This window comes from Rhopalosiphum maidis, chromosome 1 (assembly GCF_003676215.2).
Source record: "Rhopalosiphum maidis isolate BTI-1 chromosome 1, ASM367621v3, whole genome shotgun sequence".
In the NCBI taxonomy this organism is placed as follows: domain Eukaryota; kingdom Metazoa; phylum Arthropoda; class Insecta; order Hemiptera; family Aphididae; genus Rhopalosiphum; species Rhopalosiphum maidis.
Window position 1 is genome coordinate 14,265,465 of NC_040877.1, and position 18,317 is coordinate 14,283,781.

The 18,317-nt window shown below is 27.1% G+C and overlaps 2 protein-coding genes across 5 annotated transcripts; both read right to left on the minus strand.

The window, feature by feature from the left end:
- Positions 1-4,369: 4,369 nt before the first annotated feature.
- Positions 4,370-9,209, minus strand: LOC113547779 (integrator complex subunit 5). 3 transcript variants are annotated; one of them, XM_026948270.1, is made up of 15 exons: positions 9,070-9,209; positions 8,665-8,886; positions 8,355-8,523; positions 8,102-8,272; positions 7,882-8,018; positions 7,710-7,802; positions 7,513-7,639; positions 7,088-7,297; positions 6,863-7,021; positions 6,591-6,792; positions 6,111-6,364; positions 5,830-6,050; positions 5,486-5,761; positions 5,118-5,423; positions 4,799-5,032 (listed from the first exon to the last, which is right to left on the minus strand). In XM_026948270.1, exons 2-15 carry the CDS (start codon positions 8,881-8,883, stop codon positions 4,799-4,801), a joined length of 2,778 nt encoding a protein of 925 aa, XP_026804071.1. In that variant the 5' UTR covers positions 8,884-8,886; positions 9,070-9,209. The 3 variants fall into 3 exon arrangements, with proteins under 3 accessions (XP_026804073.1, XP_026804071.1, XP_026804072.1); XM_026948271.1 differs by having other exon boundaries at positions 8,957-9,079; XM_026948272.1 differs by lacking the exon at positions 9,070-9,209 and having other exon boundaries at positions 4,370-5,032; positions 8,665-8,883.
- A 4,486-nt stretch (positions 9,210-13,695) lies between these two features.
- LOC113548006 (exonuclease 3'-5' domain-containing protein 2) lies at positions 13,696-17,501 on the minus strand. 2 transcript variants are annotated; one of them, XM_026948635.1, is made up of 9 exons: positions 17,483-17,501; positions 15,725-15,809; positions 15,505-15,661; positions 15,109-15,420; positions 14,804-15,054; positions 14,530-14,726; positions 14,319-14,464; positions 14,060-14,244; positions 13,696-13,939 (listed from the first exon to the last, which is right to left on the minus strand). In XM_026948635.1, the coding sequence occupies exons 2-9, from the start codon at positions 15,799-15,801 to the stop codon at positions 13,774-13,776; spliced, it is 1,491 nt and encodes a 496-aa protein (XP_026804436.1). In that variant the 5' UTR covers positions 15,802-15,809; positions 17,483-17,501; the 3' UTR covers positions 13,696-13,773. The 2 variants fall into 2 exon arrangements, with proteins under 2 accessions (XP_026804436.1, XP_026804435.1); XM_026948634.1 differs by lacking the exon at positions 17,483-17,501 and having other exon boundaries at positions 15,725-16,058.
- Positions 17,502-18,317: the final 816 nt, after the last annotated feature.

An 18,317-nucleotide genomic window follows, 5' to 3' on the forward strand; every position in this document is an offset into this window, starting at 1 on the left:
ATACATTTATAAATAGAAATATATGGAACGCCATTATACGAGAAAATTGTGGCGGGAGAACGTGTATTATATTATAAGTATTTAAAAATAGGATTGATCCAAACAAAATTGGATCACGACGCCGAATGCAATATGATGATTATATAAGTATCGTGGACTTAAGAAATTGTCTGTTAGGTATTCTACCACTTAAACCCATACTACAATCATAAGCAGGTACGACACCAGAATTTTATAGGGGTTGGTTAAAGGCAAGTATAATTTTAATATAATTTCAAAATAAATTGTTGAGTTTTGAAAGCTGAATTTTTATTATTTGGAAACGATTAGATTTAATATTATAATTTATATACTTTATTTATTTTAGTTAATGATCATGAATTTACTAGAATAATAATTCAATAAAATTCACATTCTGTATAATGATTTATTAGATATATTATTATATCATCTATAATTTTAGTGCAACACCTTATACAGCTAATGGCGAATATATAGGTACACCCTGCCTACTTTATAATTAACAGTCGTAATAGAGATGATCATGTTGAAGTGTAATACAAATTGAGATGTAAAAATAATAAATACTATAATACCTTGTATCTGGTGATTGTCGTGAAAGAAAGGTGAGGACGGAGAAGAGAATGAATACCACTTGATGATAAGTAGGAATGGGACCAAAATCAACCTTTATCGTTTCGATCAAAGCCATTGTAGTCGTTTTAAAATTAAATTGTCGATAGTTTGTAAATTGTTAATAATAATTAATACACCATAATTTTTACTAAAAAATTGTATGTTTGTGAATTTTACGCCTACTTCTGAATATTGATTTTTAATTACTTAAAAATTATTTTAGGTTAAATTATTAGTAAGTGAAATGTTTTCTAATAACGTTTTTAAAATATTTTTTTTTTATGTAGTCACGTAAATATTTTCAGCAGTTTTTTGTTTATGTTAATTATAATTGTGAAGCTGGTCAGTGTTTAAAATATATTTTTTATTCGTCACTTTAGAATTGGACTGAATGAGTAAAGTACGCCAATAAGTTTCATATTTTCATTTGTTCTTACATTTTTCGAAATTAAATTGTACTTATATTTATTAAAAACCACTATGCCTTTATGTCGCTTTCTTTTTATTAATATAAGCAATATAGCTATAGTTAAGATGTCAAGAAATATTGACTTAAGCAAATATTTTAAAATAAAATTGTCAAAACTCGAAACTTGATTACTAGCGACAACTAACTTATACGTCATGTACAGTGGCGTACTCACGGGGGGGTTCATGGGGTTTGAACCCCCTCCCATTGGCCGTATTTTTTTTTTTAATTATTTCATATGCGTATCACAATATGATATTTTTTATCAAAAATATCACGATTATTGATTAAATTAATATAATGAATAAAAGTAAAATTAATAATTGATTATTGATTTTATTGATTATAATATAGTAGTTAATACTTCATTAGTAACCAGTACTACGATTGTCAACACACGTTTTAATTTAATAATTTGGTTTTATTGTGTATTGTGAATTAAATGATTTTGTTACACTTTCTATTTTAGACTCTGAACGGAGTGATGAATGTATTGATTCCACAAAGATGTGTGTTTTTTTTTTTATTTTTGTGTCGGTCATCACGTTTTGGAGTAGAAATAATGCTTGGACTTTTGACTTCAGCCTCTTTTTGAAAAGGAGAACTCATCTAGTTGGTACTTTGTAGGGGAGGGGGAGTCAAAAGTAAAAAATTTGCAGTAGTTTTTAAAAGCGTCAAAACCCTGAAAAAATAACGGAAAAACGGGAATTTTTACGCATAACCACTTTTCGACAAAATCGATTTTTTGATTTTGCTGTAATTCAAAAACAAATCATTGTAAATACTTGAAATTTACACCAAATACATTAGCGTTATCTAATTACGATTACATTTTCAAAACATTTAGAATTTTTTTAAACTGTTTATAAACCATTGAAATTTTTGATTTTTCTAAATTTTTTTTCTTAAAATACCGATTAAAAAAATTTGGCTTTCCAAAAAATCTTTAAAATTTAATACAAGGTTTATTACAAATTATACTTATGGTAATAAAAAAAAAAATAAAAAATCGTTGGTCACAATTTTTGTTTATAAGCATTTAAAGTTCAAATGTTTACGAAATATATCAAATCCGTGAAAATTTGCAAGGAATTTAGAAGTTGAATATTCATACAATTTTTGTGATTTATACCTAAGGTTAAAAACCAAATACAAGGTTATCTTTAAGTTTTTCATCAAGTGTAAAAAACATTCCAGCATCAATACAGAAAAATTTTTATGAGCGTATGAAATTTAATTTTTTACGAAATCGCGTAAAATAACGATTTATTACAATTTAAATATAGGTACCTAATAATATAATATATCCTACTAATAATCATTGACAGTCCAATCATCTCCGTTCAGAATCGTTTTTCGTATACAATGATACCTACTCTGCATCTTTACTATACAGTAGAGTGATACTCACTTGCCTACTTTTTTTTTATATTTTATACCTAACTATTATCAATAATTTCTTTAATTCTACTAAATATAAAGTATTTTCTGCTTTTTAGTATTTTAAAAATCACAATAAACACGAATACCATAGAGCATCTTTAATTAAAGGTGAAAATTTTTCAAAACTATTTTTAACTAATAAACCAAGTATAATTGATCTTTTGGATGATGACAGGGTAACCTACCTATAATAATATAATAAATATGAAACTTTAATGATCTAATTCTAATATAATTTGATAATATTTAGAATAAAACAGAAAAGCAAAATAGGTTGATGCTAATACCCATTATTGAATGTGTCATGCTATGTGGTAGACAAGGGCTTGCTTTACGTGGTCATAGAGACTCTGGTCCTATTTTTTTTTAAAGTCAGTATTTTAAGAAGATAACCTACACTATTAGAAACTTTTTATTATAATGTGATGCTAATAAATAAATAATTTTTTTAAATAGAACAAAATTTGTAATTATTATGACTACGGGGGGTGTGAGGGCAGAGCCCCCCACTTTTGTATTTTAGTAAATTTTCAGAGCCCCCCTCATTGAAAATTCCTGAAAACGCCAATGGTCATATAAGTAATAAAGTAACTATATTAATGAAAATTTCGTCATAATTATCGACTATCATATCATTAATTTAATAGCGAGATATAACGGTATATATAGGAAGAATGAAAATAATGTGATTGCAAATTCGCAACATTCGCAATTTCAAGTCTCTAAAATATTGTATTTAGCATTTAGCCTCCTCGTGATTTTCTCTAGATAACGATAAATGAAACTCAAATAGGTATTATTTAAAAACTATTGCCTACTTAAGAGGACGTCATACCCGCTGTGTTGTCTCTGTCTTACGAATGTAAGACAGCAAATTTGCATTCAGCAGAATCAATTTACATATTGGCTATTATCAAGCTAAAGATAATAAAATTATCTAGGGCACCTCATAGGCTTTTATTGATATTTTAATTTTTAAGCGAGTTACAAACATTTTAAAGTTTTAATATTTTACATAACTATAACTTAAGTAAACATTAAGATATCAATCAAAATTAAAAGCCTATGAGATACCCTAAATAATATTATTACCTTTGAGTTTAATAATAGGTAAATTGAATCTAATATTAAAGCTAACAGCATAAAATTGATTTTGCTAAACGAAAATTTGCTATGTTTTACATTTGTAAGACGAAGATAACACATGCGTGTATGACGTTCTTTTAATTTTAAGTCGACTAAAATTTTTAGCCAAAACGGGAAAAGTTGATTTTGGGCAAAAGAGACTACACCCGGTAGTAGCTAGGTCGTTAGGTGAAACAATATTTAACAACGAATAAAATGAATCTAATTATTTTAAAATTAAGTGTTTTTTTTTAATTATATGTCTAAACAATTTAAAGTAAAAAAAAAAAAATGCTTTGATTTAAAATTTCAATATCTTTTGATAGAAAAGAAAATATTTGGGAAATCAAAATTAAAAATTCTAGTTGCTTTTTAAAATAATAAAAAAATAAACATTTTTTTGAACAAGTGAAAATATTTACACAAAATCAGTATTTAACAAAATCAATTTTCCTGTAATTAAAAATAAAAATTACTATACTTGAATTTTTCACCAAATGTTTATATAAGAATTTTCTATAAAATCATACATGGTATAATACAAGGTTTCTTGTAAGTTGTAATAAGCCTATTTATCCCACAAAGCTATTCACAGAAAATCGGTATGAACTCAAAAGTATTGTAATAGTAATAGTAATAATAAAAAATGATATAAATATATACTATTATATAGTTAAATATTAAAAATACAATTAATGTTTTTGACAAAAATTAATTTAATCTTCTGTATTACTAATAGTAAAATAAATTGATATAGTAGCAATATAATTAATAAGCCATAAAATGTAATTAGGAACATAGCCTATTGGCCAATTGTCTTCGCTCAGAATTGTTTTTCTTACAATGATTTATTATTGAATTTAAATTTAACAATTTCATTACAATAACTTACTCAATGAAAAGTTACACTCCACACACTAAAGCAGTTATCTACTTTACCCCTTTTCAAATATAAGTCATAATTTTCTAAAATTTTTATATTAAATAATTATATACAGTTGTCACTATAGAAAGATGTAACAATATAAAAATGTTATAATATTATTAATCATTGACAAGTAAAAAAGCTTTTATATAATACAGGTATACATAATGCACAAATAGTAGTTTGATATATAGTAATTATTACGTTTCTGTAGGTTGTTGTTTATTATTAGTAAATAATCTAGCATATAAATCACCAAATTGTGATATATTTTCAATCATAGTGAGCCTTAAAGAATCCGAGTATGGTTTTGGCACAATGACAGCTGTTGTATCCCTCCACATACCGCCAATATTATTTCGTAAAAAAAGAGCTGGTGCAGGAATATGATCTCTAGTGTATGTCCAAACGCAATCACGTAATACTATCAGTATCTATGATTTTAAACAATAATTAATGCTTATATGATACTAATAAACTTAATAATATATTATTATATAATTAATAATAATGTTTTACTTGTTGTGGTGTGAGTTCTGGAACAATAACACCTAAGACATCTAAAGGTTTAGGTAAAAGTTGACCTAGTGACATAGTGTTTAATAGTTTCACAGTATCATCTAATAATTGCCGATTGTCCTTGGACTTTCCTTTAGTATGGTTAACTGCCCCCCAATGGTTTATCAAACATGCACAGACAGCTCGTAACAGAACTGAACAATAGCAAAGTGCTGGGCGATGACCAGCCAATATTCCAAGTATCGTCCATAATATTGGTTTAGTAGTGATTGTGTGGTAAATATGAACATCTCTTTCTATAGTAACCTAAAAAGTGAAAAATAAAGGTATTAATTATTATCCAATACTATCAATTTTAATTATTTTACTTTTGTAAAATCTTCATCAGGCCAGGGCAAACCATTGTACATTACATCTGGTGATACAAACTGAACAACTAATAGTGCCAAAGATACTACTGTGTCCAATGTTGGTTCGAATGAATAACATTCATCAGACGAATAACAAGACCGTAAAAATGAAACAAGACGCTGTTCATTAAAACGTACACTTTTAGCATCAAAAACAGGTGTTTTATATTTTGGATGCAATTCATCTTTGTCAAATTTAATACCAATTTTTTCACCAAATATTGAATTGTATTCCTTTATACAATAGAAAAAAACCAATAATAATACAACCAAAATTCAATTAAAAAATTATAATTGTATACCTGTTGAAGGAATGATCCCATTAATGAAGTTTTTTCAAGCGGCTGAATTATATAATCATTACGTCGATTATCAGGCATGACAAATAACAATGAAAATGGTTCTTTCAGTACACCATCCAAAATATATTTCATAGCAGCTGTTCTAGCTATTGATGACCGATAACTAACAGTATTGACAAATTTATTCATTCGGAGACATGCTTTCAGCTTAAACATCTCATCTGCAATAACATTATAATACAATGTAAATAATAACATATCACAAGAAGTTGTAAACAAACCTTTTTCTTTAAATAGACAAGTGAAGAAATATAATACAGCTGCTTTTACACAATATAAAACTTTTGGTACAGACATTTCTTTCATGCATAACTTTGCAGCAATTTTAGATAATATCGATGACAATAAATGAGCATTCTGCATATCTCCACTGTGACAACATTCAATCATTGATCGGCAAATCTTGTCCAAATGAGAGACTACAGCTAATGAAACACCATATAGTGAAATACCCTCTGGTGGATCAGATTCCAAACTGAAATTAGAGTTAGAGTACTTTTCTATTACATAAGATAAACACTCAAGACTACCTCTATTATTGCAACTACCGCAATCTTAATAATATCCATTAGATAACAAGATTGTGATGATTCACAAAACAAGGTATTCTTGTTTAACAGGAAAATACCAAAGTTAGTTGTATAAAAGTTAAATGATATACTAATACATTGGTATGATGCAATAACTATATTATAATTTACCTGAGTAAAGTATTTATGTTATTCCAAACATTAGACAAAGAAACATCAGTTTTAACCAGAGCGTAAACTAAGCCACCATCAAAATGAGCCATGTTGACACCAAACGATAGAATTTCGACTAGTGTCTCCAGTTGTGTGCTGTTTTCACATTCAATTAACATTGTTGCTATGTATGGTAACAAACACTCTTGGTCCCTAATTGCTAAAATAAAATACATTTTGGTATAAAGAATTTAAGAACAATCATTTAGAACTATATTAGCATTACTAACCAATACAACTTAAGAGCCTTGCAGCTGGCTGAGCAACATCTACATTTGTTGATAATAAATATAATTTGACTGTATGTAAGTTTGTTACAAGTGCTTTAACTATGGGAGGTGTAGTGCGGTTTGTTCTCAGTGAATATTCAAGTTCAGCAAGAAACAATTCTTTATATAAAATACAAATAATGATTAAAATTAATTCACTAATAATATAATATTAATTATCAATACCAAATAATGTCTGGGCACCAGTTTTTAGAGTTTTTAATTTTGGATCTTCACAATCAATTAATTGAAATATTAAATTTAACACATGCTTGATTCCTCGATCAGCATTTAATAATACTTGTACCATAATATCCAACAAACTGCATTTTTCATCAAAATATTTTTTCCACTGTGGATATAATGGTAATAATTTATTTAATACCTCTGGAGTGACTGAAACAATTTATTGAATACATAATAATCAACCGTAGTAATATGATCCAAAAGGCACAAAACTACGAAAGTATTATATAATTAAAACACATTGAACAAAAAATTATATTTTGTGTTGGTACAATAAATTCTACTGACAATAATGTATTTTAATAATTTTGTAATCATACATAATCTTATATTTATTTATAAAAAGGTAATAATTAAACACATACTTTGAGTTAAATTTTCACATAACATTGACTTAAGTAATGTTGAAGAGCACATAGCCATGTGTAAAAGAAAAGGAACTATAGCAACATTTTCAACAGTCATTTTTTGGTGTTCTTCTCCAAGACTTAGCTACATATAAAAATAATTTATTGTTTAAATAAGTTAAATACTAAAATTCAATAATCTAGTGTCAACAAACCTTGAATAATTCGAACACAACATCTTTTATGTTGTTAAAGTATGTTATCGAAAGATGATCAAGAATTCTAATAAATGAATTTAGCTTCTCAGTCTGAACAAAAAAAAAATTTTTATTTTATAACATATCAATTACATTAAAATAGAATATTAAAGTTATATGTATAATTTACATGTTTGAATTTCTTAGTAGTGCACATCTCTTTAATACCACATAGCAACATATCCATAATGACTAATGATGGGAAACTATCGCCAATTTGAGCTAATACCCATTCAAAACTTGAACTTTTATACCCTAACATAGTTTCTAAAATAATAAATATTAAATTTTAAATTATTCAATATAAAAATAATTATTATGTATTAAAAAAACAATTTATAAATGCTTACCTATCATGGAATCAACTGATCGTTCTCCTTCTGCTTTCATCATTTTAGCAATTGTTTTGTTATTAATATCTACTAGAATATAAGCAACTGAACACTGGGACCAAAATCGAAGCATATCTCCCAAAGGCATTCTAGCAAATTCATGCATATTGTAGTGTTTGGATATTTTTCCTAAGTAATCATAATTATATTTAATTTTGTGTTCATGATCAAAATTATTTTATCAATTAAATATTATATATTTAATACTTACCTAACAACTTATAAGACCAATGTAGTACAACAGGAGCCCAAACCAAATGATCTTCTTCAACTAGCCTCAAAAGAACATCTCTTATATTGGTCACATTTTCAATGATTTCTGGTGGTATGATTGGAGGCTCAAGTCGAGATGATGTACTTGACGATTCAACCCACGATGGCTATACGAAAATGTTCTTATAAGTATATTGTATACCAGCAATGTTGTTATGCCATGGGTAATTTTTTTATATATATATTAATATTTGTTGTTTTAAACAATTTAACTACAATGTTATTTACAATCAATATAAACATAATACCTGAACTTTAAGTTGTTTTAAATATGTAGAAATAGCATAATCAAAAAACTTTCCATAATACTCAAAAACAGCATCCTGTGCAGCTGGTAGTAGTTTGAGTAATTCCATTGCACAAGTAATTTGAGAAGTTTGAACATTGATAAAAGGTTGTTTAGTTTCACTGAGAAACACTGCTAATTTAGCAAACTGATCTTCTTGATGTTTCTTCATCTCCATCATGATCTATTATTTGAAATAAAAAAGGAATACAAAAAATGTACCAGAAAAATATAGTAAGAACCAAATATCATACAATTTTAATTCACTACAACACTTCATAAATAATTTATGTAGTTTTACCATCAATAAAGAAATAGCGTAGTTAAATGTTGTAATATTTAAACAAATAAGAGAACTTAAATTTACCTATTTAGTCTATGTTTTACTAGTGTATTACAACCTAAAAGTCTTGATAATTAAATTATGATTTATATCTGTAAATTGTAATTATTAATTACAAGACAATATATACTATGTAGTAATAATAGTATTAATATTATTAGTATTTTATTTTTTATATTACTTGTGTTTTAATTTTAAAGGGTACTTTAAATTTTTAAGTTCTAACTACATTTTTTGATAACACATATCGGAAATTTAGAACCATTGGACCACTACTTTTTGTTCCATAAGATAATTGCTCTAAAGTCAACTAGTTCGAATTCAATAAATATCCAAATGTACATTTATTACAACGTTTATTTGTTCTAAAATTCCAATTAACCAAATGTTCTACAGTCTATTTATTCTAATGTTAGTTTATACCAAATTTTTATTAATATGTAATAATATAATATTACAATAAAATAATAATTAATAATATACATATTATAATATTATTATTACTTATTATATATTATTATATTTTTTAACTTTGGAACAACTGTTCTTTAGAATCAGTATCACGATTAAAAGTTAGTCTTCGTCTAAAACTAATAGCACACTGTTGAAAACTTGAAACTAATGAACAAAAATGCATACGACTTGATTAATTTTAACCTTTCCAGTTTCCCGTTTGGCCCAGATACCCGTTTCGATATAAAAGTAATTTTAATTGTTTTTAAATAAAGTTGATAAGTAATGGTTTACAAATTTACAATACATTATTATTTTTTGTAAAAATTAATCGCGAAAGTTTATAAAAAATTCATGTTTAATTATATAACAAATTTATTTTTTAAGAATTTTTAGTCGACAAAATAAAAATTCTCAAATTAAATAGTCAATGATTATAAAATTATTTCATGCTCATCCCTCATAATTATTAAAAATAGATAAAAATGCTAGAAATAAATGGCAAAACTTTATGAAAAAAATTATGGTTTATCTAAAAGAAGATATAATATTAAATTTTAAAGGTAATTTAATTATTAACGTTTTTAATATTTATGTAATAATAATGATCACTTATTTTACTATTTGTATTCTATAAAGTATAAACTGTATAGGTATATATTACAAAATTATACTTAAGCTTATTAATATATTATACTATTTTTCAAAAAACTTTTTGATGAATGGATGATTTTTATATGTTAGTCAATTTTACATTTATTGTTTTATATGTATAAGAATTATTTTAACTTATTTTCTCATATTTTACAATAATAAATACTTATTGTATTTGTATTATTTTTTTTACATTGTATAAAAATAAAGTTAACTGGGAGACATTTAAATATTTAATGACACCTAATGACCTAATTTACGACTTTAAAAAATGCACTAATTATTAGTTATAACTTATAAATTATAATACAAATTAAAAATTATTATTGTTTACTAAAAATTATTAATAATAAGCAATACACAATATATGAATATAATATATTATTATTTTTAATACGTTTTTTGTTATATTCTTGTTTTTCCTTTATTTTTTCTTCTTTTTTTTTGAAATTTCAACGCAATTCATTTTGATATAAGTTTCTGTCTTAATGCCTGATGGCATTATGCATAATATTCAATCAATTTATGATTGGTAAAAAAATCAAAAATTCAGAATAGAAGTTTTTTATTAACACACAACTATACAAGTGAAATGATTCAGTCAATTTTATTCAGCTTTAAACATTAAACGCAAATACTATGCATATGTTTGAATGTTTCATTTTTTTTAATATGTAAACTCCACCATAATTATTATAATTGACCATCATGCCATTAATTTGATAACGAGATAAAAAGGTACCTATGTGTAATATATTATTGTTATTGGAAGATTGTATTATAGAACATTATAGTATAGTGGCATCTAGCGGTCGGGTATAGTCATCCATTATCGTTAAATTTAGAATTAACGATCGTTTAATCTACCACGCGATAGTTCCAGTAGTACGTAAAGCTTTATATATTATCAGTCGGCTATGTATCGTCGTGGGGGCTTGTTAGATTGCTGAAGAAGCAGTACCGCGTTGAAATGGATGAGAGGGACGCCGCCATGTGTGTTGGGTCCTTGCCTCGGCAGCTGACGGAAATCCACTAAGTATCTTGCAGTGCCACCCGTATATTTTTTTTGAAAATTGTATATATTTTAAAAAACAATTTTGACCGTTTTTTCAATATATTTTAAAAATTAAAACCATTATTCTTTTAAAAACAACATTAAACTTTTACTTAATTATCATTAATAATAAATTATTTATGGATCTCATATCAAATTTTCAATCATTTTAATTCAATTTTAGCTCATCTTTTTTAATAAAAAATTATCAACATACGTATGGTACTTTTAAATAAAAAAAACTAGATATGAACAGTCTAGGAATATCTATCTTCTGTATAAAAGATATCATGCACTCGTGTATAATTCGTAAATCGACAAAATGTTAATTCATAGAAGCAATTCACAGTGGACACTGGTTAATATTCCGCATTAAAGACCTCACGATTTAAGCCCCCTCTAAGGACCGAAATACTTGACTACCCGTAACTATCTACAAGTCAATATACATTGCAAGTATGAGGGATATTTATTTCTGTTTTACTCTAATAGTACATTAATACCCAGAATTTTAACGTTCTTATTATCATTTTCTGTCCGGATCCAGTTTCTTCGACGAAAGTGTCTTTCTATTAAACACTTGTTGTAAATTTGTAACAGTTTTTAGTTGTCACTCCACTATCATTAAACATTTTTCGTTAATGATTTCGTCTATGAATGCAAAAATATTATTCCTAAGTGATTCAGCTAATTTGATTAAGTAGTTCTTTCTGTTCAATCATTGAATGTTCTGTATTGTCAGATAGCCAAAATTTTCTCAGTCTCACTAAGGATTTTCGGGAAAAATTTTATTATTAATGATTTAAAATTTAGCATTCTGGTTTAGGCTGAGTGTAGCTCCCAGTCAGTTTATAATCTATTTATTAGATCAAAGATATGTTTTGTGAACGTTCATTGTTAACTTGTCTGTTTAACAGTGACAGTGAGTATTCAAATCTCATTTTAGTCATATGATCCTGTATTACAACTTATAGTAAGAAGCACATAAACGGTATTTTCTACAGACTCATTGAAAAGTCTGAAATTCTTCTTTCACAAGCAAAGTTACTTTATCACTAACAACTTAACAAGAACTACAGATTAATGATACATAGAAAACAATTATTTTAGCTTTGCAATAGTGTGAAACAAGTGTAGAATTTAAAATAAAAACTTCATGGTTTATACCACTCGGAATGAACATTAATAACCTTCATAAACAAATATCATAACCAATAATCCCCTTTTAATGTATTTACAAAAATGTAAAAACAAAAAACCTTGCCTCTACCCTTCAATTATTTTTCACAAATGTTATATTAATTTATGAACAATCAAATTCTGTATAATTTTTCATTTATACTACATACATCAAGAACAGATTAATAGTAAATAAAAATATAGCAATTAGCAATTTAATTTAATTGAAACTAAAATTATGTAATTTTTACTGCCTTTAACATAGTTTAAGAGTCTTTGTTTTATCACCCAATATATTTTAATAGACCTTGAATTAATTGTTTTTATTTTATATAACTTGTCATTATTAATTTAAGTATTTTAATATTATCTTTGAAAATATCAAGATAAAATCTTTTCCAAATCAGCAATATACACTTACATTACCGTACAAGCATAATTTATATTTTTAGCGATTCATTGTCCCAATGCTTAATTCAATAATTTACACTTAAACATTTTAGACTTTAAATGCTCTGTAACATTAACATCATTATGTTTAGAACTTTTTTCTACATTAGCTTATGCGTATTGAGATTTACAAAAATCTTAAAAAATAACATACAAATAGGTACCTTGAAATTTAAAGTACTAAAATAAATATACAATAACACAATAAAAGGTAAATATATCCAAGTAGGCAAAGTATAAAATAGTAATATGTATGTTTCTGTTTCATGCTATGATAATTTGTAGTACATTTCAGTATAATGATACTCCTCGACTAGTACAGGTGATAACATTAAAAAAAATATGAATTTGTTCACTATATATCATATTTATCTATTTTCAATGTATAAATAAATAGTAACAATATAAAAATTATAAAGATTTAATAAGGTACTACATAAAACATTTGGATAACCCTTACCTATTCCAACTAAAATGTGTATACTAAAAAAAATAAAATTCATTATAAAATTATTTTATTAATTTAATTAAAACATATAACTTGACTTTTTATTTAAGAATGTATTATAATTTAAAATGAACAAAATTGAAGAAAATAAAGACAAGATTTACAATGAAGAATCCCCCATTGAAGACACTTGGAGTTAATAATAAATAATAATATATAATTATTTAGTTATCTCAGTGGGTAGATATCTTTTTATGTCATGATAATCAAAATTACTAATTAATATAATAGTATAAGTAGAAAAGGTGTGAGCTTATATGAGAAACAAAAATTGGGAAGATAAGTAGCTGAATTATCTTTTGCATATTTCTTATATAAAAAAATAATCTAAAAAAATAAACTGTAAAACCAATTAAAATGTAAAATAATACAATTTATATTTTTTTATATTTAAATTATTAACATTATCTTCAGTTTTGTATAATTTCTTTTACCCGTCATAATGAACTGACCATAAAGGAGGTAAATGTTTTGGTTTCATTGTATCAAGGAAATGCTGTCTCCACATTGCTTTAAATTCACTTATTGCATTTCGTTCCAAAAAATGTTTTACTACTTTTTCTGCAGCACTGTTATGTTGGCAGTCATTTTCATACCTTAAACACCATCAATTTAATAAGTTTTTATGAAATATATATTTAATTTAATTTTTCAAGACTTTCAAGGTTCTCAATAAAAATGTATTTATTAAATAATTAAATTATTCTAAAACTGACTTTAAGGATTTGATGGTAAGTAAAGATTCAAGAAATGTATCAAACACTCGATTCGGCTTCATATTATACGTTTCTGCAATTTCTAGTCTTAATTCATTCGCTATTTTATCTGGTATTGAATGTCGAGATTTTAGAAGAGTTTTAGCAAGACTTTTTGATCTCATTATTTTTACATATGTTGGAATCTAAAATAAATAAATATATTGAGTTTCCAACATTTTTTAGTGTTTAAAAACAATTTTTGGTTTAATAAAATTACTTTTTGGTTTTCATGAGGATTTAGTTCTTCTATTTGGCAAATATTAAATATTTTTTTACGAATTATTAAATCAAAAGCATTTGATTTAATATGACACCAATAACACAATAGCAATGTATCATGAGGTATATGGCTTTTGTGTTCAGCTAAAACAAAAATTTTACTCATGTCAGATTTAAAACTAACAATACAATTTGAAAATAATACATACTTGGCATGTGTCGAACAAATTCCTTTGGTATGATACTTTTCTTACGGAAATGTTCAGAACGACCACAAACTGTGCAAATATTTTCTCGAGGTAGAACTGAAAAATTGTCTTTTTTATTTTTCAAATCAGCTGGAAAGTTAAGACGTATAGTTTTTGGATCATCATTAATCAATTTAGCTAAACCTTGAGATATATACCTATATAGAATAATGCAAAAGGTATAAATATCAACTGTACACAATGACTTCTTATAATAATTACTACTATACTTAACCAATCAACTTTTTTATGACTACAGGTTGACATCACAGTTCCATCAACATTTTCTATCAAACAATTATCATATACTTGAGCAGATTTTATTGTTGAAGTTGAATATGATCGAACATTAGATTTTTGTTTAAATTTAGTGTTTCCATTAGTTCGAACATTTTGATATGGTAGATCTTTATAATTTGAGTAAAATTCAGTAACGGTATCCCATTTTTGTTTGTCTGATAAGAGTAACCAGTTCCACCATGATATCTATTTAAAATAAACATACATGCATTGTTTTAAATATTGTTTAATATAAATTACTTTTTTATTTCTCAGTTGCTCAAAAATCTTGACAGCTACATAAGCATCCAATGCCGCATATTCAGTTTGTCGATCATTCAATTCTTCAGCTTCCCAATCACTAGCTCGAACATGCCAATCCTTATCTAATTTACATCCCAGCAATTTATCTGCAAGAGCTGCCAAACTTCTTTCTTCTAAACAACATTCTTTAGCTAAATATCTTAAATCAATGCATCCAGATACATTTATATTGTAATCACTCATCAGTAAATGAGCATCATCCAAAATAGCAACACCGACTTTAATTATATTTGAGTTGCTCAGAATGTCCTAAGTAAGTATTTAATTATATTGATCAATTAGGTATAATGAGAAATATAAATGTTATTGTACAGGATAAAATATTATACCTACAGATAAAGATGATGGAATAGTTTTCAACTTAGACAATCTAATCAAAGAACACATTCCATTGTTGTCAGAAATTTGTAACAACGCCACAGGATGACGAATTCCATTTTGTGTCACCCACTCACAATCTAGTCCAAGAATTGGCAGGTAAGTGATTGATCTAATTATGAATTTTTATTAAATAAATAGGTAATATAATTAGTTAGGTAATGTTAAGACTTACTTTTCAAATTTGACGGCTATCTGTTCACATTGTTCAACGGTATCCACAATATCAATTTGTCGAGCTCGCAATTTCATATATGATCCTAGTAATGGTACTTTTGTAATTATTTTGATCATTATTAATTTAATTACAGAAAAGAACATTTTCACAGTTACATGGCTATAAGCCCATAACTATTTGAATTAATAAAAGTTGGTAAATTAAAATTTGCTTTGCAGATGGCTGAAGCCTAAAATTCTGATACCAATAGATAAGTATATTATAAAAAAGTAGCATGAGCTATGAAAGCTGATGAATACCAATATCAACCATCAATATTTTTATTTTTAACGGTTATCATAGAAATATCTTGTGTTATGATAGTATAAATACACCTTGTCACCTTGATACGGACAATTATGATAATAATATTACAATATGTTCTGAATTATGTAGGTAGTCATCAGGGAGTACGGACCAAGATGGTTGACCGTTGTAAGTGGTATTTACTATTCATTATAGGTATTACAATTATTATATTTTATTTTTATAATTTTATTTCATCCTTTGACTTTAAGCCATCACCTATGGACCTATGGTAGCTGGTAGATACTCAATGGTAGTCATGACTCACAAATGTAACTTACAAAAAGTCACAATAAGAACCAATTGAACACGATAAAACAATTGTTTTTGTCATTTTTTTGACAACTAAAAATTACTTAATTTGAATGCCAGCTTAAAGCATTGAAAAATAACATTTTTTCGTTCAGTCGACAATAAATGATTTTTTTCTGTAAAGCTGCTGTCCAGATTAATATACATAAAACAATCATGAAAGTTTTGAAACGTTTTGACTTTTGGTAAATATATCAAATACTAGCTGATATATACCAATATAGGTGGGTTATTCTTATTCATCCTGTGATGCCATGCTGGTCTATGAAACAATTTGGCAAACCTAGATAAGGGCGCCGTATCTTTTTTACGGTCATACCTAGAAGACGTGAGCATTGAGCATCAATTTATACAATTTAGTACAATCGGTAGATATATGCGAGATGAAAACAATAAGCAATTTGGTTGCGTGGGCCACCCATTAGTGATACTTGACTATGAGTTAATTTAATTAGGAGAGACCATCTCCGTTTAAGCCTATGGTGAGAATTTCCTGGGAGTGCAAGGATATATAACCCTTTTATTAATGGATCATCGTGATTTTTAATCTAGAAAAAAACTACTGCATGTTTGTTCCTCAATTGTTTTAATTCTTAGGTCATGAACCATGGTATTATAGTAAATTGCCTGGTTATAGGGCGGATAATTTGTAATCTGGCAAAGTGTGATGTTTTGGAACGACTGAATTTTATTTAAGTTCGAATTCTTAGCCGAGCCCCTAAGTTAAATCCGAATAATCCCATACGTCTATAATGGTATATTCGGTTGCCTCAAAAACAGATTTTTGTACCAAACTGAGAATGCTAGGCTCAAACGCCTCAAACCACTCGACACTATGATGTGATTGATGAAAATGTTTTTTATTAGTGACCAAAATAATTTGCTTTGACTTTTTTTATTTTAGTTCGTTAAATGGAATGGATACATTATAATTTATATTATAAAATCGTATTGTTGCTTAAAAGTTATAACGAATAACTTTTTGTGCAGGTATTAATCAATTAATATATTAATTATACGTACAGTATTAGGTATATTGGGTGTTCATTAATTTATACGACATAATATTGTTATAAATTATTATCATGTCGTTTTTACCTATTACCTATATGAATTGCGCGCGGCCGCTTGGTGTTGCCGTGACGACGCCACCACGAGATGGGCTCAACTGTTGCGCCAGGGCTTATCGCGATTGCGACGGCGGTCACGTGCGTTTCGCCATTAGCCGGCGGCAAGACCGCGCCGAAATTTCGCCATTTCGAGTGACGGCGGTGGCGATTGTGAGATGTTCGCGCTCGGTCTAGTTTAAAAAATAAGATATTAATATATACCTCTGTATATATTTCTTTTACCTCTCTCCCGTATATTTTATTTCCCAGTTTCTCACTGGTCGCGCTCTCATCAATAAACACTACACACGTATAAATATATAATACATTAATATAATATTAAATTTGTATACCTACTACTATTATGCATATAAATTTATTATAATATTTATATTCATAAGATATGTTCTGGGGCCGAGTGCGTTTGTATGGATGTGCGCGTGTGTTCGCGTTGTCGTTGTGTACGAACGCAGACTTAGAGACGGGAGCAATGCATACGAGTATATACGACTATATACGAGAGCCGAGAGGTTGCACAATATAATAATAATAATATTTCGTATATATCGTACGTTGGTTTCACGTCAACATTCCCGTCGCAGCCGCCGGCATTCCGAACATTCCTCGACATACATATACATATTATAATACGAGGCGGAGCTCGCGCCGTAACAAAACATTTTAATATATTATAATATATATATATACGAACGTTCGTACGGCGACGATCCGAGCGAGCTATCGTCCGAGTGCATAATAATAATAATGATAATAATCGTAATACCGTGGTGATACACTGATACACACTTATAGCGGATCGGACT

What these genes read in the sequence shown, in the direction of transcription:
- LOC113547779 (XM_026948272.1), bottom strand. Translation starts at nt 8,883, where the DNA reads ATGATGGAGATGAAGAAACATCAAGAAGATCAGTTTGCTAAATTAGCA. An exon ending in TTGTGTTCGAATTATTCAAG is followed by an intron (nt 7,640 to 7,709) that starts GTTTGTTGACAC and finishes TTTTATATGTAG; the next exon opens with CTAAGTCTTGGAGAAGAACA. An exon ending in TGGTGCCCAGACATTATTTG is followed by an intron (nt 7,022 to 7,087) that starts GTATTGATAATT and finishes TTTTATATAAAG; the next exon opens with AATTGTTTCTTGCTGAACTT.
- LOC113548006 (XM_026948634.1), bottom strand. Translation starts at nt 15,870, where the DNA reads ATGTTCTTTTCTGTAATTAAATTAATAATGATCAAAATAATTACAAAA. An exon ending in AGCAACTGAGAAATAAAAAA is followed by an intron (nt 15,055 to 15,108) that starts GTAATTTATATT and finishes TATTTTAAATAG; the next exon opens with ATATCATGGTGGAACTGGTT. An exon ending in ATCCTCATGAAAACCAAAAA is followed by an intron (nt 14,245 to 14,318) that starts GTAATTTTATTA and finishes TATTTATTTTAG; the next exon opens with ATTCCAACATATGTAAAAAT.